This window comes from Solanum stenotomum, chromosome 3 (assembly GCF_019186545.1).
Source record: "Solanum stenotomum isolate F172 chromosome 3, ASM1918654v1, whole genome shotgun sequence".
Lineage (NCBI taxonomy): Eukaryota > Viridiplantae > Streptophyta > Magnoliopsida > Solanales > Solanaceae > Solanum > Solanum stenotomum.
Genome location: NC_064284.1, coordinates 18,475,026 through 18,499,147, shown reverse-complemented (window position 1 = coordinate 18,499,147; position 24,122 = coordinate 18,475,026). Strand labels below are relative to the sequence as shown.

The 24,122-nt window shown below is 31.6% G+C and overlaps 3 protein-coding genes across 3 annotated transcripts; 2 read left to right on the top strand and 1 right to left on the bottom strand.

Annotated features, from left to right (window-relative positions):
- Nucleotides 1–2,626: 2,626 nt before the first annotated feature.
- Nucleotides 2,627–4,843, bottom strand: LOC125860607 (ABC transporter G family member 4). The gene has a single exon (XM_049540604.1). The coding sequence runs from the start codon at nt 4,547–4,549 to the stop codon at nt 2,759–2,761; it is 1,791 nt and encodes a 596-aa protein (XP_049396561.1). The 5' UTR covers nt 4,550–4,843; the 3' UTR covers nt 2,627–2,758.
- A 6,796-nt stretch (nt 4,844–11,639) lies between these two features.
- LOC125860272 (uncharacterized) lies at nt 11,640–12,341 on the top strand. The gene has a single exon (XM_049540200.1). It carries the CDS (start codon nt 11,667–11,669, stop codon nt 12,279–12,281), a length of 615 nt encoding a protein of 204 aa, XP_049396157.1. The 5' UTR covers nt 11,640–11,666; the 3' UTR covers nt 12,282–12,341.
- An 8,627-nt stretch (nt 12,342–20,968) lies between these two features.
- Nucleotides 20,969–22,236, top strand: LOC125859868 (probable membrane-associated kinase regulator 2). The gene has a single exon (XM_049539711.1). The coding sequence runs from the start codon at nt 21,052–21,054 to the stop codon at nt 22,027–22,029; it is 978 nt and encodes a 325-aa protein (XP_049395668.1). The 5' UTR covers nt 20,969–21,051; the 3' UTR covers nt 22,030–22,236.
- Nucleotides 22,237–24,122: the final 1,886 nt, after the last annotated feature.

The following is a 24,122-nucleotide window of genomic DNA, read 5'->3' as shown; positions in this document are numbered from 1 at the left end:
TAAATAAACGAATCTCACTTGTCTCCCTCTCATCTCTATCTAGTCTCATTTCAGTGTATCTGATATCATAAAAAATGTATATATCTAGGTGTATCTAACTTGAAATTTAATATGAAATTATTAAATAGTGAGATAAAATGTAACTATTTCAAACTATATGGAGAATTAGTAAATATGGTAGGAATATTTGTGTAATTAGGTAGTTCATTCGTCCTCATTTTGATCTCTTGATGTGCTTGGCTAAATCCACCCATTCATTCTTCAACAAGTTTTGTAGACACAAGTAAGAGAAAATTCAGAACTGGGACATAAATTATCTAAAAGTTGGGGGTATTATATCCTAGTTGACGCCTTCGAAATGTACAAATTAATACAACTGTCTTGATCAGGCAAAACGTTATAATTTGAGCTAAAAGAATAAGGAGAAACAGACAGATAACAGACGACGATGCTTTAAATAAATGTATTATACTAGATCAAGCAGTCTTAATATATGGACCTACGACATAATTAAAAAGGATTCGACTTATATACACTATAAATATATTTTGATATTTTACAGTATGCTATCTACTATACTTTGTAAGTTCATGCAAATAGAAACGATAACACACGAACCTAGGACTATAAATATATTTTAACATGTTAATATATGTCCCTTTCATGTTGATTTGAAAGATCCACCCGCATGAAAATTATTTTTGATAATGGAAAACCATAAGACTCGAGCCCAAGTCTTTTGTCGGCTCTGATATCATATTTAATTGTGTGTCACTCATGTTTGATGTTAACACACTTTTAATATGTCTTCAATATTATCTTAAGTAATTTAACTTTTATGGCGTAGAGTAGTTACATTGTCTTGTCCAGTGCCCTGTAGTTAAACTCAGCTGAAAAACATCGAGGGCAATGAGCATGGTGGTGTTCATAATAATTGGAGTAAGTTTTCACGCGATTGAAATTGATATTTAGCAGCATTGTTAAGCTATAATTTCAAATTTATAGATTCTATATACCACAAATCTTTATATTTACTAGGTTCGGAATATATTATGTTTATACATATTAAATAGTTTGTTTTTGCACTCTAATCAACATGCAGCCACCACCTTGTTTTTGTAATATATTTTAATTTCGATATTGACCTGAGGCAACTTACGATGATAGTCACAACACCAGAAGCTTTCAAAGGAGGGCGTCGGTTTATATCAATTGAAATGAATTAAACATATGAATTTGTCTAACTTGTATGGTCCCTAATTCTTAGCATTGAATATAAACGCAGTGAATTTAGTATTGGATTCAGATGAATCGAAATAATAGGCCACTTGGTTGTGGGAGGTAGGGTTTAAGAGAAATAAGAAAAAGAAAAGAAAATGTTCACGTGGTAGCAAAAGAATAAGAAGAACCCGTGAACAAACACTGATTCTGTAGCAACCAAACAAATGCAAACCAATTATCCATTGCCTTTTTCACTTTTTACTACTACTACACCACCAGATAAAAAAAACCTAATGACTCATTTTTTTTCCCTTGCATGTTGCTCCCTCCGATTCAATTTTATGTAACACCATTTTTTTAGTAAAGCTGCATACGTCTTACATGTAAAAACACAAATATCTTATAAAAAAAGTTAGAAAATTAAAATAAATAAATATGAATAACCTATAAAACTAATCCCCTCAAAAAAAACTTGTCATATAAATTGAAACAAAGAGACTATTAACAACGACCATGATATATAACGACAAGATCTTCGAATTATTCATACCCCATTTGTTTCATTTCATGTACCCGTGACGTCGCTGTTCCTCAGTTTTTCGTGGTTGAGCTTTCCCACTCATTATATTTGTCTTTTTTCTCCACATAGAACAATAAATGACCACTTTTACTTATCTTATATATATATATATATATATATATATATATGTGTGTGTGTGTGTGTGTGTGTGTTACTTTTAATTGATTTCTTATGAAAATGATTATATAACAAATAGATATATAGTTAATCAATCAGGAAAGTGATTTTCTAGAGTCCAAATAGCTTTCACTAGAATTTTGGACCCTAAAGGGCACCCGTAAGTTAATGAATGAATGAATCCTATTAGTATTATCCCATCATTGTTTTTTCCTCGAGCTCAGAAACTATCTTATTATTGATACTATATATTTATCCTTTCCTCTATACAATCTCTTTGCTCTTTGAGGTAAGAGTAAGATTTACATACACTCTACCTTTTTTATATAATGATATCATCTAATGGTCCAAAACCAGACATAAAAGTAAGACAAGTTGTTGAAGCGTATGACCATCTCTCCCCAGTCCCCACATGCTGACTTGATTCTTTTTCATCTCAAGCTAAGATTTACATACACTCTATCTTTCTCATATAATGATCATCTAATGGTCCAAAACCAGATAGAAAAGTAAGACAAGATGTTAAAGTGCTAGACCATCTCATTTAAGAGAGCACACTTTTATTATTTAATTCCCTACCTGCTTTAATATCATGTTGAAGTGTGCGATTATCTCGTGTAAAAACTTAATATGTTAGAGAGAGCACATTTTATTCTCAACACAAGCTAAAGTCACAAGTTTATCAAAGTTAAAATTTCATTAACCACAGTTGGCAAAATAATGAAAGAAGAACAAAGAAGAGAAATGTTAGGATTATTTTTGTTACATGAATTCATTAGAGAAACAATAAAAACAAACATGATAAATTGACAATTCATGAAAGTGATGCATCTCTCTCAATCACTTCTTTGATCTTGAAACTCTTCTAATCAATACAATCAACCAAAGCAATCGATAAAATACGAAGAACCCAATCAAGATATAAATATTTGTCCATCTTTCTCTTTCATGGAGTCCTCTTTTATCCAACACATCACTTCCACTCACCATACACACTTTGTTTTTCTCATCGTACCATATCAAACACTTGGCGACAAGGCAAGAATACTCATTGATCAACAAAGCATCTAATCCATACTTGTACATGGACAAATAATGCAGCATTGTCCAGAACTTAGGCATTGTCTCCTTCGTAATGAAGTAGCCGGAAAACAAGAAAGATCCGGCGAGGAGTAGCGTTACAAGCGAAGTTCCGGCGATGTAATTTGGTGCAACAGAGCTTAAGAAGAGGACGAATGAGTTTGCCATTAAGACGATGACCCAAATTGTTAGAACGAAGTATGTGAATGCTTGCCATGAATAACAAAGACCCACCAAGAAATAAAGTGAAATTGAGTACAAGATTGCGATGACTAGTAAGTAAGGGAGGAAAACTAGTGTGTTTGCGATGAGATAGGAAGATAATCGATAAACCCCACTTGAAGTTTCTCTTAGTAAAATGGGTCTTTCGTTTATGAAGATTGGGAGAGTTTCAGTTGTGGAAGAGAGAAGGAAAGTGAGAGTGAAAGCGAAAAGTCCGAATCTTTTCTCGATTCCAGCTTTACCAAATCCAATATTGATGTAAATTGTACCTAAAACAAGACCAACTCCTAATGCCTGTAAGGTGTTTGTTAAAAGTAACTGCTTTGTTCTGTAAATGATTTTCCAGAATCTGCTGTACAAAACAGCAATTTCATGAAATCTTGAACTCCTATATTTGATTTCCCCTGTTTTAGCCTCTGGAACAGGGGTAGTGGTGGGATTTTTAGGAGGTGAACTTATTGGTGTAATGGGTTTTTTCTCATTGAGTTGGCTGAGCATTTCCATGGCATATTCAAGAGAATTGAGCTGTGGGGGGACAGTGAAGCCATTTTCAAGTAAAAACTCTTCAAGAGATGATAATGTACCATGATGGACAACAGTTCCTTTTGATAGCAACAGGATTTTATCAATGGTGGCAAGAATCTTGAAACTTGGTTGATGAATAGACAAAAGCACGGTACGTTGACGCGAGTCGGTAATTGATCTGAGTGTCTGCATTACATTTAAAGCTGAATTACTATCAAGACCTGATGTTGGTTCATCAAGAAGTAAGATTGCAGGGTCATGGAGTAGACTCAAACCAATCGAAACACGCCTTCGTTCTCCCCCCGAGAGGCCATGAGCAAGCCTTGTGTGAGCCAAATGTGTAAGCCTGAGCTCAGCCAGAAGAGAATCCACAATGCACGAAACATCATTGAGTTTGGGGTTGAGTAGACGGGCAGAGAAGGCAAAAGTTTCCGAGACAGTGAGCTGCGGAAGGCTACAATCATGTTGAGGGACATAAGCTGAGAGCTTGCGGAAAGTAGAAGGACTATGTAGGGGAAGAGAGTTTAAGAGAAGAGTGCCACTTGTAGGTGAAGTTCCAGCTGCTAAAATGTCGAGTAACGTGGATTTTCCCGCGCCACTCGGTCCAACAATAGCAAGAATCTGAGAAGGATAAGCAGTGAAAGAGATATCTTTCAAGATATTAATTGGTGGTGGTGTTTCACAAGGCTTAAATAACAAGGCAGGAGAAATGGTGGTTGATTTTGAATAGCCTATTGAAGAAGCTGTTAGTTTATATGTTTTAAGTGGAGGAGATGGTGGTGTTGGAGATGATTCAATTTCCATGGTGAAGTTGATTGGATGGAAGGAAAACTAATAAGAAGTGAAGTTGAGTAGAAGAAGAAGAAGAATAGAATGGGGTTAGTGAGAGAGCCTCCATGACATATAGTTTTAGTAGTTTTAGTAATAGTCGAATAATGTTGGTGGATGTCAAAGTGGAAAATGAAAGAAATGAAAAAAGTCTATCTACTGCTTAAAAGTCCCATTACCTCAAAGTTTAGGGATGAAAACTCAAACATTTTGTCTTTTGCCCCATTTTTAAGTTTAGAACACCTCATGGTACGTAGTAAAACGAAAAATATGATTTAAGTTATATAAATTGATGGGACCATTGTGTTAGCAAGTTACTATTTTATTTTTAGGTTATCGTATGAAATTTATTATGAAGATGAGTTACTCTGTTATCCTGAATTATTCGAAACTTGTGTTTGTGAAAGATAACACTGAAGTAAAATAAAAATAGGCTACTAATGGAAGTAAAAGCAAGTCCCTTGGACACTTCACACTTGGCAGGGAAATAATCAATTAACAGAATGACAGAATTACCTCTCTATCATTGATTATTTTGACAGTACCTAACTTAGCTTGTAGTGATCTTGTCTTATGATTGTTTACCATTGATTTTGTTACGACTGTATATGGTTGTTGCATATATATGTGATATGTGTACTAATATCCTTTTCAATTTTCCTACTTTTAGGTGCATGCATGTGCAAATTGGTCAAGACGTTAAGTGTCTATTGTAGTTTCGACGGTCATCGATCTCATGTTAGTAAGGATATTGACATGAAATATTATCATATGTTTCATTTGGTGCATAACAAAACGTTATATATATATATATATATATATATACCCTTCAAGAATCCAACTTAGTTAAAATGGGGTAGTAAAAATTGAGGTGAAAGCTAACTAGACTCGTCTGAAGGATTGATTTTCTAGGTCATTTACAATTATTTTAGTGCTTAGTTTTATAGACTTTTTATAAGAGATCTAAAAAGAAATTTTTCTTCTAATCAATTTGCAAGTGGACAAGAGATCTCATTTCCTCACTAGTGCTTCGGTAAATCATAAATGGTAACTATGAATATTTATGTAAAAGTTGGAAGAATATAAGATAAAACAATAATAAAGTTGACAGGATAAAAAATGAAGAAATGCTGACAAGGAAGATGAGCTATCAATCAGAGATTTGGCGCTTGTTGAAAAGAATATAAAAGAGAAAAAGGACTAAAATACATTTTATAACATATAAATAATCAATAAATTGGAAGCCCACACAGAGAGAGTTCACGAGTTCACTCTTCTCTCCTTTAAGAACCAAGTGCCTGCCTAAGGAGATTCTTATTATATATATCAACAGAGGCGGCGTAAATAGATCTTTGTGGTCCGATCTTTTCTTAAAATTTGTACATATATAGCGAAAGCTTAATATATTGAACTGTCTTTTTTTAACATGTGTCGAATGTCTATATAGACATAAAATGTTATGTACGTATTTATAAGTGGTAAAATATATACAAAGGTAAAGTCAAAATTTGAAGTTTATCGATGCGTGATTCTAGGGTTTTTAAGTATTAGATTCGAGATTCTAGCTATCAACCAGAAGATGCATGTTGTGGAGATGAGGATATTGAGATAGATGTGGAGGCACACTAAGAGGGACAAGATGAGAAATAAAGTTATCTGGGAGAAGGTGGAAGTGGCCTTTGTGGCGCGCAGACAATATTATGAGGGAAGCAAGAATGGAATAGTTTGGACATGTGCAGAGGAGATGTGTCGATGTCCCAGTGAGGAGGTACGTACGAGGGGTTAGTTATAGAGGGTCTAGGAGGGCTAGGCCGAAAAAGTATTGGGAAGAGGTCATTAGACATGACATGGGCGGAACTTCATATTATTGAGGACATGACTTTAGATCAGAAGGAGTGGAGGTCGCGTATTAGGATAGAAGGTTAGTACGGATAGAGTTTTGTCTTGCCTTGCGAAGGTTTAGTGTATGTCGTAGTACTAGTCATACCCTTAGGGCTCGTTTGGTGTGAAGGATAAAAATAAATAGTGATGGGGTAAAATTTTTGTATCTTATTTGGTTGTCATGTTTGGGGTAACTTATCCCACCATTTATACCATAGTGATGGGATAACTTATCCCACGATGTATATGGGATAACTTATCCCAGGATAACTAATCCTAGAATAACTTGTTCCCAACCAAAGGACCCCTTATAGTTCTTGTCATATATTTTTATTGTATTTCGATTATCACTCTATTTTATTGTTCTTATTGATTGTAATGCTTTCTTCATTGTTTTCTTCTTCTTTTACTCTGGTTGATACATTCGAGTCGAGGGTCTTTCGAAAACAGTCACTCTACCTTCACAAGGTAGTGATAAGGTCTGCGTACGCTCTATCCTCCTCAGACCCCATATTTCACTGGGTATATATGTTGCTATTATTAGATTCCAAATTAACAATTAGTACATATTCAATGAATTGATTGATATAAATATAGAATTTGAACGAAAAACTATTAAATTCAGCTGAATATGTAAGGTATACTCTACCTCCGCCCATGTATACATAAATACTCTCTCAACATATAATACTGCTGCTTTCTTTGTTTCGATCCAGACAGCTTCACTTGAGGACGAGACACATTAAATTGGTTGCCCATCCGTGATTCTTAAATTTCGTCCTCTTCTATAGTACTATTGCTTCTTGGCAAAATCTATATATGCACCAGAACCCAACATCCCCTAAGTTTTTTTAAGCTCGTATTACTTTTTTTGTCTCAATTTATGTGATACATTTTGAATTTTAAGATTCAAACAAGTCTATTGTGATGACTTATAGTATTATTTTTTTTACGTAGTTTATAAATATATAAATTTCGTTTGAAGATTTCTTGAGCAAATTTTCGATCAAACTTAAACTGTTAGATTTTCAAAAAACGAAATGTGTCACATAAATTTGAGACAGAGGAAGTACTAAAAAAAATAAAAGGATCAATATCTAAAATTGAACTCTACTCCCCCACCCAAAAAAAAAAAAAAAAATCTTGTCACGAGGAGAGGGGTTGGGTGGTTTTTGTCAATCAGCATTATACAAGAATAAAGCTGTTGAGTCACGGGGATCAACCATATATATATGGCTTTTGGAATATCCATTGTTTGGAAGTATATCAAATAATCATTTAGAAGCATTTTCAATAATCATTTAAACAAGTTTTTGATACTTAACAACTTATGTTGATTAAAATAGTATGTTTTTTTGGAAATACTATACAACAACTCGATTCACGGGTATCTAACTATTTGATAATTTTCTTATATGCGGTGGCAAAACGTATAACTCGTATATATTTTTTTCATTTTAAGTAAGAAGGGTCATCTAAAAGAGAAGGCTATAGGACTAGCGCAAATTACAACATGTTGAAGTTGAATCAGTTTAATTAGTAGGTAATCTATTTCGTTTCATAGCGCGGTACGGCTTATTTTAAAGGGGTAGAATTATAGTATACACTTAAAATTTAAAGATTTTCTAAACAATCATTGAAGTTTAAACTTTAAATAGTTGTAGTAGGTTAATAACATTAAATAGGCTACTAATCTACGGTTAATAAAAATGAAAATTCAGTGGTTGACTTTATGTATAGTAATAATATCTAAATTCATATTAAGTTCAATTAGTTTCTTAGAGTAATACCACAAAAAAACTAAGAAAATGGTATGGGACAAAAAAATGGATAACTTACCGAAATCTCATTAGTTTAGGAGCTGATTACTTAGATATACGTTAGTTTGTTATATTTATATTTTACTAGATTTAATTTTGATGCATCTAAATACGTCCGGATACATATATCTCAGATTACATGGGTCAAAACGAGGTGTAATTTGTTATAGATACAAGTACAGAAGTAGATTCACATGTATCTGAGATACACAGACAAATCTCGCTCGCCTCTTCCCATCTCATATGCCACTCTCTTATCTGGATCGTGTATCTGGTATCCCAAATACATGTGAATCACACCATATACATGTACTTGTGTGTATCTAGTGTGATTTGCATGTATATGGGATACATAGACATATCTTGCTCGCCTCTCTCCCTATTTCAGTGTATCTGGTAGCAAAAACATGTATATATCTAGGTTTGTCTGACTTGAAATCTGATATGAAATTAGTAAATTAGTGAGATAAAATGTAATTATTTTAAACTCTCGGAAGCATAAATAAATATAATAGCAATATATTTGTATAATTAGGTAATTTCCCCATTAATTAAATTAAATAATGATACCAGAAAATGGATCAATATGGAAAACCCACTAAGAAAAGAACCTCGGCCCTCCCCGTATACAGTACAACTGAAACGCTAAAGCCCAAGACTTTCTGCATAACAACATTTCAATGTAATATATTGATAGTCTCTATTTTCCTAATCGAATTTTCGCGTTAGGTTATATTATATATTTTCAATAACAATATTCTACTATAGCAAGCATAACCGTTATAAATAAATTTGATTATAGTCCTAATATTTTTTACCAACAATAGTTTAAAGAAGTTTTTTGAAACTATGTCATATATACATATGTATATATACCACCTCGCTTTTTCATTGGGATGGAAGCTTTCCATCACTACTCCCTCTGTTACATTTTATTACGTATGTGATACAATTTTCTCTTTAGTTACGTTGCATATAATTTTTTAAAACTTATTTTTAATATTACTCTTAGTAATACTTTTTATCGCTGTAAAATTATCATCTTATGTCATATTTAGAATTACAAGATTCAAGGATATTTTGAATTTAAGCCGAAAAAATTATTTTCTTATTAAATTTTATGCTCAATCAAACCACATATATAAAAAATAAAATTGAACAAATATTATTTTTTTTTGGTTTCCCACCCGGTGTCTGGAGCCCACATTGGAGCCCCGATTAAATTCAGATAGCACACTACAGGGTCCATTCGGGGGTGGCGCTCCCAACATGATTTTCTCCTTACCTAGGGCTCTAACCTAAACTTTTTGTTAAGGGTGAAGCAGTCTCAGCACTGCACCGCAACCCACGTTGATAAACGGAACAAATATTTAATTGTGCGGAAGTCTAGTTAGTAATAATTAGATAAATACTAGTGGATACACCACTAATTGATGGTTATTTTCTTCAAATAGTGGCATCTGGAAGTTTAAATTTATTTCTTTGAGTGGATGAGAAGAAGATAATATCGCAAAATCATGATTACGTATTGCTTTATTAGCAAAAAGTCTAGGAAGATTCTAATGAACCATGATTATTGGGTTTACTAATTAAGACTAGAAATTTTAATTGGTAAACCAAGGAAAATTTTTCTAACATAAGAAGAAAACAAAAAATAGTCATGTTTGTAAAACGGCATCTGGAAGCTTCATGGAATAGATCAAAGGTAGTATGTTTATGTATTGGTCGTTTGGTTTATTGCATTAACAAATATAATCTCTATCATTAAATTTGCATAAGTAATTCAATGTAATCATCCTATATTGTATGATTATTTACGTGAATGATAATTACATAAATAATGCAGAAAGTTATATATTAATTATGTTATGTGGGATAAAATACAAAATAAAAATTTCGGAGCGGCTCAATATAATTGGAAGTCTAAAGCGAAATTTCAATTGAAGCCTAACAAATTTAATAATTTGTTCTTGGAAAAAAAATTGAGGCCTTCCAAAATTGGAGACTAAGGCGTATGCCTTAATTTTTATAAGCAAGAGCCGCCCCCGCAAAATTTCATATTGTTTTTTAAGGATTGCTATATAGAAGAATCTGAGATACAATTAAAATCAAACTAGGATATCATAGTTCTAAAAAAGAAAGCTTAACTAGCACATTGAACCATGTTTGTCCATAGAGATGATGGTCCTACTTAAATGAGAGCTCAAAAGGTTATGTGTCTCAATTTTTGATAGAGGACAAAAAAAAAAATTATTTATTCAATCTCTCGATAAACGTAATTAAAAACAAAGCTCTAATCATAGTGATCCCACTACATTATTATTATTCACCATACAAACAATTCTTATTCTTGCATTATTAGTCTATTAACCAAACAAAATAGTCTCGTAAAATTTAGTTATATTAATTCCTTTCTCATGATATGTGTACCCCCCACCCCCCTCTACAAGTTATAAAAGTGCGGTCAAAATGTAATGTTACTACCTAATTATATCTTTTGGAATTATGCACTTGACTTGAACATGAGTCACTTAAATGTTAAGTAATATATTTATATGATTGTAGTCTTGTAATATACACATATTGAGCATATAAGACGATTCATATCCATTCTTGAGAACTTAATGTTACTCATTACATGAAAATAAATATAGCTTGCTGATTGAAATGAATCCTACTCTAGAAAAACATGTTATTATCAGTAAAATGGACATATATATATAAAAATTATCTCTTGAATCACTTACAAAATTTAATAAAAGAAAATAAAATTTTGAGATCTTTTATGTATAAAAATAAAGGTCTCTAATAAATAAAACAAAAAATATAAAACAAATTTATAAATGACTACACAAAACAAAATCTCCCAATATATTGTGCTATTAAGTGATAAGTATTCCACCGGGTCATAAGGCAGTAGTAGGACTACTTCACCCTTAACCAAAAAATTTAGGTTTGATCCCTGGGTATGGAAAAATCTTATTGGGAGCATCACCTAAAATAGGCCCTGCAGTGTGTGATCTGAATTTATTCGAGGCTCTAATTTGGACTTTGAATACTAGGTGGGAAAAAAAAGAAGAACTTTATTCATCTGCATTTTACTTTATTTATTAAATACATATTTAATAAATAAACTGCAAACTTATGAAGTAATATCAGAAGCTTCTATTAAAAATGTTAAACCAAACTCCACTTTCTCAAATTCTTTCCAATGATAAATAAAACTTTATTCAACGCGTTTTGAATTTAACAATAAGCATTATTCTTGTCTTGTCAATTTTCACTAGTACTTTTATATTTTATATAAATATACAAAGTTTTCCTCATTTTTTTTTTATATATCTCTATCTTCATATACTAAAAAAAAAAAACAAATTTTAAGTTGAATTTAAATGGCAGCAGAAGAGGAACAACAACTTCAGACTAATGGACATGCAAAGGCCGCCGAAGAAACACCCAATTCCACACAATCCAATGAGCTTCGCAGAAAAAAACGCAACAAAATCTTAGTGTATGTTGCACTATTTATTGTGTTTCAAATTGCCGTTCTTCTCTTCTTTTCATTATACATAATGAAAATCAGAACTCCGAAGTTTAGCGTGCAATCCGCTGTATTTGATCATATGGTGACTGAAAACGCTTCGTTCAACATCACAATAAACGCTGAATTGAGTGTCAAAAATGCTAATTTTGGACCTTATAATTACAAAAACAGCACTATTTATTTTTATTACAATGATGTGAGTATTGGGGAAGCCTTTATTTATCAAGGCAAAGCTGGTTTTAAATCTACAAAGAAATTTAATGTGATTGTGAATCTTTCGTCTAAGGAATCGAAGTTAAGGAATGATTTAAATTCTGGAACGTTAATTTTGACTAGTAAGTCAAAATTGGAAGGGAAAGTGAAGCTGATTTTTTTTATGAAGAAAAAGAAATATACGGAGATGAATTGTACTATTATTATTGGGTTGGCAGGTAAAGTGGTTCGGGATATACAATGTGATTAGATAAATTCTTGTTTGTCGAGTTGTACCAGACAGATCTAGGTTTTGAAATTTATAGATTTTTATGATGATATTATATATGAGAACTTGGTTCACAATTTAATATTTATATATGTGTGATGGAATTCTTAATACCTATACATATGGTTTGAATGAAAGTTATGAAGTTACGTGATACTAATTGTTTTTATTTATTTATTTTTTGCTTCTCTATTTGAAGCCAATCGGGAAAATTAGTAATCCAGGCCTATTTTGGTAGTCACTGAGATACATTTAGTGAACAAATAACCAGTATGACGCTTGTATTTTTTTACTTCGACTTCAGTTCGAGTCATTGTACATATCGTAAATCTATGTGAATTTGTGAGTATTATTTTTCTGGACTAATTTCAAAAAGAAAAAAATAGAGTAAGATATTATGAATGAGTTACAGTATAATAAGGAACCATGAGTGAAATGAAATGGATGATTGAATAAATTAATTTCATGACGAAAATAAATAAATTAAATTGAGATAATATAAATTTGACGTGATGACATCAAGTGAAACGGAGATGCACCAGTACTGAAATAGATGCGTTGGGGAAATTTGAAGTTTGCTTCTATGTACAAATGCCAACTTATAGACAAGATGTTTGAAGTTTGGTGTTGTCAAACCTAATTAAAGACACTCATATATTTGAAGTTGGTTTCGAAGTGGCTAAATTTGTAAATTTTAAGTCCGTTGGCTATGACTTAAATAGAGATCCAGCATTGATTATTTGTGCACTTGCCCCTCTTCTGGACACATAATGGGCGGCAACAGCAAAATGTCCATTGCTTTCCTTGTTTAAGGATTTATATGGAGGAATTTTCGCTTATAGCCACTCAAAAATAACATAATTATGTTTCATAGCTATAATTTGTTAATTATAATTCGTAGCTACATGTTAAAGAGATGAGATAGGCGAGTGAGATTGGGAGAGAAAGGAGAGAGGCGAATTGTATATGTATATTTGTCAAATAATTATATATATGTAACTGATATACATATATATTTGTATATATGACGAGCGAGATTGAAAGAGGGAGGAGAGAGCTTTAGGGTAGTCTAACCCACAGGCTGTAAGCACCAGCTTAATGGCAGAACGAAAGACGAGGCGAGCGAGAGAGGACAGATAATGGAGAGAGACGAATTATATATGTATATCTATCAGATAATTGTATATATATATATAACTGGTATATATATGTATTTGTATATCTAGCGAGCGAGATTTGGAGAGGGAGGAGAGAGGCGAGCGAGAGTGAGCAAAGAGTGGAGAGAGGCTAATTGTATTTGTATATCCGTCATATGATTGTTTATGCATATGTATAATTTGTATTTGTATATGTATAAAAGAGGAGAGAGGTAAATAATAATCATATTTATTATTTTCGCTAAATATAAATATAATAACATACATTATTTCCCCTAAATCTTTTATTTATTGTAATGTCACTTCTTTTTTCAAAACATTTAATTAGAGGGCAAAATAGTAGAACACTTCTTATTTTTTTAGGAGATGTAAATCATTATAACTAGAGAAACTCGACTAATTGGTATTGGAGCCTCTACAATCTTGATAGAAAATCAAATAATTTTCGTTGTTGACAAACAATGCTAGCCAATTTATGTCGTTCATCTACCAATAATTATCTAAAATATCAATTTGTCAATGATTATGCTGTCAAAAGTTGCTAATCGTGCTAAAAATGATTGTGAAAAATATTGTAGATTTAAATAGGTTCAAGGAAATATTAACAAGAGGCCGAAGAAAATTTTCTCTTAAAATAAGAGAAAAGTGGGCAAAAAAATATAATTATAAGTTAATTACACGGTGAATCAACAAAATTGAAATGTTAAAGAGAAGTACTTCAACAATGAAAGGTTGAAGAGAGAGTTTTAAAATAACTGAATGCTGGAGAAAAAGTGCTAAAACAATTGAATGTTGAAGACAAGTGTTTCAACCATTGAAAGATGGTAACAAGTACATCAAAAAATTAATGCATGTATAACTTTGATTTTGTGGGAGAATGTTGAAAATAATAATTTAAAATTATAGAAAACCATAATTGGTCAGAATTTGATATTTTAATCATGTCTAAATAAGTTTTATAATTGGAATCATATAAAAATGGATTTTTCCAATGTACAGTCAAAGTAGATTTTGCACTATTATAAGTAGGAATGATTTTTACTTAATTCATATAATAATCTATCATTTTCCATACCCCACTAATGAAATTTCACGGGATATATATGTTATTGTTGTAGATCATATATAGCTAACGGAGAATGTATTTTAAAAATTGTAAAAAGCATCCAAAAATTTATTGAGTTCATGAATAAAAACAATTCTTTCACCATCTCCTCAAATTATATGCCCTTAAACTCTATATACTATTTTGTTCATTTTGTGATCAATTGCAAATTTCAAGTTCTAGTATCTTTTTTTTATATTAAAAAGAAGTGGTGCTTTGAGCAACGTTGAAGTTGTCTTCATGTAATCTATAAGTCATGAATTGAAGTCGTGCATGTAAGTAGTTATTAATACTTATATTAGGATATATTTTCTATATTAAAGTGCGCCCTTTCTATGAACCCACACGGTATACTTCATAGAGTTCATACACTGAATAATTTTTCTATTTAGCATTTTCTTAGCCGATTAATTAGTTGAAACATGTTAACCAACACGAGTGTTACTACAATTAAGCGTAAGTGTTGGTCTTACATCCATTGAATATAATCAAGTAGAACAATAGTTACCTTTTGTAGCCCATCATAATGCATGTCACTTACGAGAGAATTGTTTTAATTAACATAATGAAAACATAGAAGTAGTTCTATTAACTCTACTAAATTATGAGAATTTAGAAAGAGGAGACAAGAGACAAACAAGGAGACAACTCTAAAATGTATTGTCCTTTTACCTAGGAACGGTGTCTAGACTTTGTTTCTTGGTATGTCCTCATCCATGGTATATCTTCTTTCTATTTTATTCTTACTCTAATTATTATGGTTTGTGTTATCTAGAATCTTGATTGCACATTAATTAATTTGTACCTAAGTAACCCTCACCTTGATTTTTGTCTCTTACATGCATTATTCATATACCCAATTAGTGGTCCAATTTAGTTGTAGTCTCATAAAGTCAACTTTAAAAATTGCCTCCCTAACATGCAATTGTCGAATGTTCCATAATTTTTTCAACAAAGAGTTGACAAGAGCATACAAAAACTTATTATACTATACAAATATATCATTCTAATAAGATTTTTTTTTAAATGTGATGTGATATAATCTGTTTTGAGTCAAATTCTTACGATTTTTCTCAAAAAGCTTCATGCCATTAATAGTCAATGCATTATAAGTATTTTTTTTCTCTTCTACTTTTCACGTGAGACTTTGTTCACACACTACAATCTCCCTCTTAATTAGCTAAGTTTTACATTACTATCACCATTCATGGTATAATTTGGAGATTAACTATGTGACTCCTCACATTAACAAAGTCTATTGACATGACAACTTTTTTGTGTATGCAACTTTAAAGCTACGAGTAAAACTAGCAAACCAGTCGACAGAGACGAGCAAAGACACTAATTGAGTTCCACACTAACTTCATATATATAATTGGTCTCGTTGAATCATTGACTTTGATTATTAGTTGTTGGACTAAAACAAATTAAAGATACGCTTAAGATGGTTAATGATATTGTTCGATTAGACTAAGCTTGCACAATCATTCACAAGAGACCTCGCCCAGGGGCGGAGCTACGCCTTTGCATGGTGGTCAAATGAACTATCTTTGTCAGAAAATTTTTGCGAGTATATATGTTAAATATCAATAGTTTTGGATATATAGTATTTGTTGAACAAATTTAACATGCTAAAGAAAGATTGCTCATTTTAACATAACAAAAGTGGCATTCCATTCTTTATAATCTCACCTGCAAGGTTTATTTTTTTTCTTGTCCTAAAGTATAAAACCCTTGATGAAAATTCGGGCTCCGCCACTGACCTCGCCTCATCAAGATCGTGTATCTATCAAATACCTCATAAATCATTCTTTTATTTCTACTTTAATTTCCATGTGGAATATTATTCACACACCCAAATAAATAATATACAGAAAATGAAGTTCTTGACTCAATGGTATGTATGGGCATATTCCCTAATGTCGTATAAAGTTTTAAACTCATTGAAATAATAAATTTAGGCATGTTTAATTTGCGCTGTTCCTGTTGATGTATTCATGCAATCTATAGCGGGATTAGAGAAAATCTATATGATTCTTGGATAAGAAAATTATGTTCCCAAGCTTCGGTAATTAAGACTAGTCCCTTTCCTTTGTACTATATGGTTCACTGTATGAATAAACACACAGCATTATGTTTTCACGTATTTAATTTCTTTATTCATGCATGCACGCATGACATCGTTTCTTTGGATTGTAGTAACTACTTTTGCTTTTTCATTGTGTCAAGTAATACGTAGAGAGGTGATAAACGAACGAATTGGAATAAATCTGAACAGATAATTAAGATCATGGGTTGAGTTAATAAATAATCTATTCAAAAGTTACTTGGGTTGAAATGAGTTTAAGTGCGGGTCAAATTTAATCCACACATTTCTTATTAAGTTTTTGAATTTCTTTATTTGTTTTTTCAATAATTTTTTTAGTACCTAACTAAAATTATTGTTTTATTTTATTATGACTATATATAACATATTAAATAAAAATAATAATATATTTTAAAAAATATTTTGATAAGATTTCTCATAGATCATTTGGGCTAAATATTAACCCAAATTTCAATGAGTTGAAATGAATGGAACAGAACAATAATCAACTCGAGCTTAAATAAATTGAGTAAATTATGATTTCATGAATTAATTTCACCGCTTCTATTTAACATATGTAACGGAGGAGAAGGATATTGCATTGGAGATCTCCGGAAGAAGAGATCAATAAATGATACTCTAGTTCTTTAGTAGAATTATTTCTTTTATCTTCAAATTGTAATCAATCCTAGCTCATAATTAAGGGGTGGCTTTATTCTCATTAAACAGAGCTAATGGATGGACAGTGTTTGGTGAAATATAAATTATAGTTAGAGAAAAAAAAAATCCAAGTTAAGATGCAAACATCTTTCTTTTCTAAAGAAGATTTAAGCCTACTGTCACATAAACTTTACTAGTACAATAATAATTTTCTTGACTTAAATGTCACCTCTAGAATGTAATAGCTCAATAATGTTATATGACTCGAATAAACTCTGGCAAGTTATTGAGTTAAATACTCCTCCAATAAAAACATCTTCTTTCAATAATTAAGATAAAATTTCTTTTCCATAAGAGTACTAACCTCACTTTTTTGTTAATTTTACAATATTATTCTTACTTACACCATCACAAGATAAGGTAGAATAAGACATATTTATAGGCCTAAATCCTGATAAGCCTTCCATAGAATAAATTATGAGTTAATTAGTGGGGTAATAAAATTGATTAAACATAATTTGATAGATGATTTAGTGTTTAAATAGTGGTGGAGAAAGTTGAAAAATATGTGAGAGTGATTACATGTAATTATGGACACTTTAAAAAATGGATATTAATAAAAGATCGTTACATATTATTATATTTTTAAAAATTAACATGCTAAATTCGAGAGAAGGCACAAAATAGTCCCTCATTTTTGGGTTAAGATTCAAAGTCATCCTTGAGTTTTCACATGAAGCACTAATAGTCCCTCATGTTTGCAATATTGGTGCACTTTTGGTCCTCCCCTAAACTTTTGCCTATTTTTTAACATTAATTTTGTTCATAATTTTATGTAAGGAATGTCCCATCGTCTTTTTATATATTTAGTAGAAATAATAACTCTATGTGAGAGAAGGTGAAAAGAAGAAGACCTTGTTCTATTCAATATAAATATTACTGCAACTAAACTAAGAATATTTTAATATATGACTTTGCAAGAAAAGAAAAATTTATACTATTGTACGTGAAATCGTCATGATGAACCTCCCGACTTTACCTGCAATACGATTTCTACTAAACAAAATAAGGTGTTTTTTTCCTCACAATATCTCACATGAAGTTATTATTTCTACTAAATATATAAAATGACGATTAAACATTCCATACATAAATTATGAATAAAATCAATGTTAAAAAATAGACAAAATTTTGAAGGAGGACCAAAAGTGCACCAATATTGCAAACATGAGAGACTATTAATGCTCCATGTGAAAATTCAAGGATGACTTTGAGTCTTAAACCAAAGATGAGGGACTATTTTGAGCCTTTTCTTTGCTGAATTCACCAACATTAAGTAGAAGTGAAAATTACATCATTTTTGTGTTTTATTTTTGGTTTCCCATCCGGTGTTCGAATTCACATTTAAGCTCCAACTAAATCCGAATCACGAATCCGTGAAAGACGCTCCCAACAAAATTTTCTCCCTACTTGATGTACTCCCCAACAATATTTTTTCCATATTCAGGGATTAGCTAGCGGGAAGCCACTTAATTATTCTGTATTGTATTCTTTGTAGAGTGATCAAAAGAATAATAGCCTACATACTTAGTACAATGCTCTACTGGATAAACACAAAATTTATAGTAGTAGTAAAATAACCTTATAGAGACATAAAGTAAAGTAGGCTTGTTAATTTGGTCCGAAGAAAGTAACATTATATTTGCAAACTCTCTTACTTTTTTCCTTCTTTTTATATGTATTTCACTTTTATTTCTTTTTCTACTTTTCCTACTCTCGCCTTCTTTATCACTTTGTAAATTACATTTATGTGGAACCATTCTTTTCTTTTCTTTTCAAACTTTTGAGAGTATTCTCCCAAAAGAAATATGAAAATTAGGGACTTTTTACAAAGATAAATGAATCTTGAAAAAAAGAAGTCAAAACTTTGAGGCATATCTGACTAACGAGCGTGCTCACACTTTAATTTGCTAACAAAGGTAAAAAAAAGAAAAGCCAATGCCTTGGTGTATTAATATATTACACATTGAAAACCAAAGAAAAAGAAAAAGGTGAGTGTCCCTCTCACAAAAACAAAAGCATTCGCCTTATGAATAAATTTCAATTTTTTTAGTTGAACTCCAGAAAACACATTTGTCCAAAAAATAAAAACAGAATTTAACTCAAACCTGAATTGCAAGATTTTTCAGAATTTGAAATACAATAAAAATGTGTTCACTTTTATTGCTTACAAAAAAAAACAAAAAAAACATCTCTAATGTTTCAATATCATTTTCACTTTGAAGAGAAAAGCTAGTTTAAAAAAAAAAAGAATCACAATGAAACATTGTCAAAACACATAGGGTAACGCTTAAAAACTTTAGTTTTATGGTTCAACCTCTAAGGTTTTTATTATTGTCAAATCCATTGTATTTTTAAAGTTAAGTTTCATATTTATTATTTATTGTAATTTTAGCAAATTTTAAATATAATATGATATTTCAAATAAAAATTACTACTATTAGATTCAGATGAACTCGTTACTCGTCTCTGATGACCATCCGTAGAGTTTCTCTGCCCCAAAATCCGTTCAATCCCTTTTACACTTCTTTTAGTTTGTCTCTTTCTACACCCTGATTTCCAGCTCTGCAAAGGTAAGTAAAAGAAAAGACATATTTTTTTATTTGATACTGTTTAATTTAGATAAGACTGGCCTACTATATGAAAGTTAATTTTAGAATTTTAATCAAGTATAGGATGAAACGAAATAAATTGAAGTTGCGCATATATAAAAAAAACTATTATTTGAAACTAAGTTGAAAAAACATATTCAAAATTTGAAATTGTTTTTGAAAATACATCATTAAAAAAGATTATAGTAAAATTTGGTCAAGACATTATTTCTACTTGAAAAAATACAGTAAAATATTTTTTATGATAAAATTCAAATTGGAAAGGGAACGTTGGGAATCTTTGGAGCAGAAAAAGTCTGCAAATTTCAAATATGTGAAGTTTCCTGATGTTTATTGGGCATATCAAAAACTTCAGTCTTTTACTTCTCCGTAGTCTACTCTAGACGTAAGCACATTACGAATTTCAATGTTTATATCAAGGTCATTTGATAGCTCGTTAAAATTGCGCTAGCTATTAGTAATGTAGAAATTATTTACAAGTAAAATTATAAAATTTTATTTTATATATATATGTATTACTCATTCATGTAATAATGTGTGATTGTCAAAATAAAATAAGAAAATATTGTTTTATTTGGAGTTCACTAGGAAATTCCTTAATTCAAATGGACACCCATTACCACGGCACCCAAAAACATATTTTTCAAGGGTGTCCAACTTAAAATATATATCCTTTAAATTTAAACATATATATACAACGTAATTTTTGGATGAATAGTATCCATATTATTTATCACCTAAGCAAGATTAATTAATATATGTTGTTATTTTATACGATCACTTAATTATGTACTTGCATTATTAATTTGATAAACGAATATTTAGCATTTGAATATATTACCTATCTATTATTTTTTTTAAAATAAGCAAATGAAAATGTGCCTCTCACGTGACGATGACCCTACTCTTCTTCCCCTATATAAAATGATGATGAAACCAACAGACTTGTCATCATTCTCACTTGTCTCATCTTTCAAAAAAAACTAGAGAAAGCATACATCAGCTCTTTGCTTTTACAGAAGAAGAGCCTAAAATCCAAAAGCTCTACATTTTCATCTTATCATAAATACCAATGGAAACTTTTAACCTACTCAAATTCTGGCGAAGTTCCGGCACTGATACTTCAACTTGCCGGGATATTGTCTCTGAAATTGATGAATTAGACTACCTACGTAATCCAGCCATTGAAACTGATGAAGAAACTGACGACGATGCGGATTCCTTCTTTGATTTGGTTTTCACTGGCCCTGATGAACGCCCAAAATTGGACAACTCCAAATCCGTTTCTGTTAACACTCCCCCTGAACCGGAATCCCCGAGAGATGTGTTTTACAAACCAAAAGCTTTTCCAATTGACTCTATCTCGAAGCCTCAATCTCCGATTTCAATACTCAAATCGGCCCCTAAATTTCGGGTCTTCTTTTTGGGCTTAAGGAAAACAAAGCTGGAGAAGGTAGGCATTGACAATTCTTCTCCGTCCAGTCCGAAGTTTCAAACACAGAAACTGAATCTCAAGCGCTTTCCGGTGAAATGCAATCTGGAAGAGGTTCCCGTTCCGGTGACCCCTGTATTTACCAGAGACAACAGTTTAAGAAGCAAACTGCAGAGCGAGAAAGAGGAGGAGCTTTCCGTTGACGAATCGTTGAAGAAATTTGTAAGAGTTGATGTGCCTAAGTACTTAAAATTGATGAAGCCATTGTATGCCAGAGCTTCAAAAAGGTACACAGACAAAATCAGTGTATCACCATTGTCGTCTCCATCGGCACAATCAATGTGCTCACCCAGAACAACATCAGAGGTGAAACGAGTTTCTTCATTCGGATCTGTACGCAAGCACTTGGGGAAAAGTCGATCGGCGGCATCCACCTTTGCCGCCGGAGCTTCCTCGTCGCCGTTAAATCGCCGTGACAATTCACTTCTACAAGAGCAAAATGACGGAATCCAAGGCGCTATATTACATTGCAAGAGATGTTACAGCTCACTAGCAAAAAGTAGCGAAAATCTGGCTAGAGCCTCTTCTTCTGTGGAGCTGAACAGATGGAGCATATGAAAAAAAGTACTATTTTGAAATTGAATAGTTAGCGGGAATAGGAAAACAGAGACGTTTGTTCTATTTCCCGTTTTGGTGCTATTATTATTATTATTATTATTTTTGTTTGTATGAATACAGTTGTAAGGAACAATAGTAGAATTAGATCAGTGGCACAGAGACGTCACTTGTGAAAACGTCCGTCCAGTTCCTGCAATGAATGAAAAGTGTTTTGGTTCATGTAAAGTTAAAAAAGTATTGTGTTTCAAATTTTCAGTTTGGGCATTTTGGTTTTGATATCCGAATGTGATTAGTTCAAATCAAATTTGATTTCATCATTATATTCCCACGATCTTCAAACATCACATTTGCAAATGGCCTGCCACCTGCAGCAGATTCTTGACGTCGCATGACAACTTTTACTTAATACTTATTTCTATTTATTTGTGACTTTCGAAAGTTTTTACCTATTTTTTTTTTCCGGTTTTCAAACAATGTGTCCGATTATTTACATTTGAAATTTGATCAAATCTGAATTTATACTGAGAACTCTCACATTAGAGGATAAACTATTTCAAAATTCAGATAATGTGTCGATTATTTACATTCGAATTTGATCAAATCTGAATTTATACTGAAAACTCTCACATCAGAGGATAAATTGTTTCCTATAAAGGCAACTAAGCAATCAAGTGGGCTCAAATCCGACACCTCTCGTGAAGAATTAAAAAAATATCTTAAGATTTCTTATTAACGGTTGATCAAATTTGAGATTCCGGCTTTGTAATTATTCATAATTGGCTTTAAGATTCCTACTGATCTACTAGTTACAAAAGCATATTTTGTCAAATTCCTATATTTTATTTTATAAGTTGGTTTACGTTTTATTTTTTTCAATTCCAAGTGGCCAAAAATGATTATTGGATCCATATACTAGTCATGAAAGACATAAAAAATAAATAAAGCATTCCAAAGTTCTACATTTTGGGAGTTGGGGCATATGAAGTAACGACTAGCGCAACAACTTAGTATTTCATTTTTTTAGCTTTTTATTTTATTTTATATGAGATTTTCAGGAAAGCGGTTGGTAAGGCTTAGCTTGTTACTTATTTCCGTCCTTAGTCAATTTCAAACCAAAACTGTTGTGATTGTCACATCTTTTTTTAACCAAATGACTAGTAGATCTTTTTGTTATTCCTTGTGATAATTTCACAAGTCATGGACTTATGGATGTGTGAATTAATTGACGCTACATGAAAAAAGATTTCCCTAACTCAATGAATTCTTTTTGTTCTATATTTACTTAGTTTAGCAGAAGAAATGATCTATGATCACACAAATGTTTATGATTTATTTTAATTGACAAATTTCAGAAGTGTTTATTTTTTTTAGAACTCTACCTCTAGACAAATAATATTACATAAATTGTTGATGAATTTATGGATAAATACTTGATAATATTTCACAATAATAACATAGAAGAGATCACCTCAAAAGCGATGATTAGAAAATTGTAGCTCATCCTCAAAATATATGTGTTGTATTTTGGAGAGGATAGCCGAAATTAACGTTGTTCGTGACAATTCGTCCATTTGTAGATAAAGTGTCTCTTTTGATATGTTTCTTCGAAATGATCCCTTGGTATATGGTGCCCAAAAAAATGTTCGATTTGAGGCCAAACTCTGAAGATGCAGAATAGAAAAGAAAATATCAACATAAGTTATGGTGAAACAAATTTATCATTAATTAGAGGTTTTGAGTTCGAGACTTGAATAAGAAAGTGTTTTTATTGGGAGCATCACTCTATTATTGATCTTACGCACGCTGTTAGATTTAGTCAAAACATTAATGTGACAACGAAAATCAAAATAAAAATAGATGGAGAAAATGGTAGTAGTCGGTCAAGTAGAAAACGTTAGCTTTTCAGAGTAGAATTGGACCTACTATTGCTTACGCCTTTGGCTACCTCTCTATATACTCCCTCCGTCCCTATTTACTTGTCCATATTTCCTTTTTTGGTTGTCCCTATTTAGTTGTCCATTTTGACAAATCAAGAAAGGACAACAAATTTTTTCCTATTATACCCTTATTTACACTTCTTGAAAATTGTAAAA

Coding starts and splice junctions, on each gene's coding strand:
- LOC125860272 (XM_049540200.1), top strand. CDS start 11,667: ATGGCAGCAGAAGAGGAACAACAACTTCAGACTAATGGACATGCAAAG.
- LOC125860607 (XM_049540604.1), bottom strand. CDS start 4,549: ATGGAAATTGAATCATCTCCAACACCACCATCTCCTCCACTTAAAACA.
- LOC125859868 (XM_049539711.1), top strand. CDS start 21,052: ATGGAAACTTTTAACCTACTCAAATTCTGGCGAAGTTCCGGCACTGAT.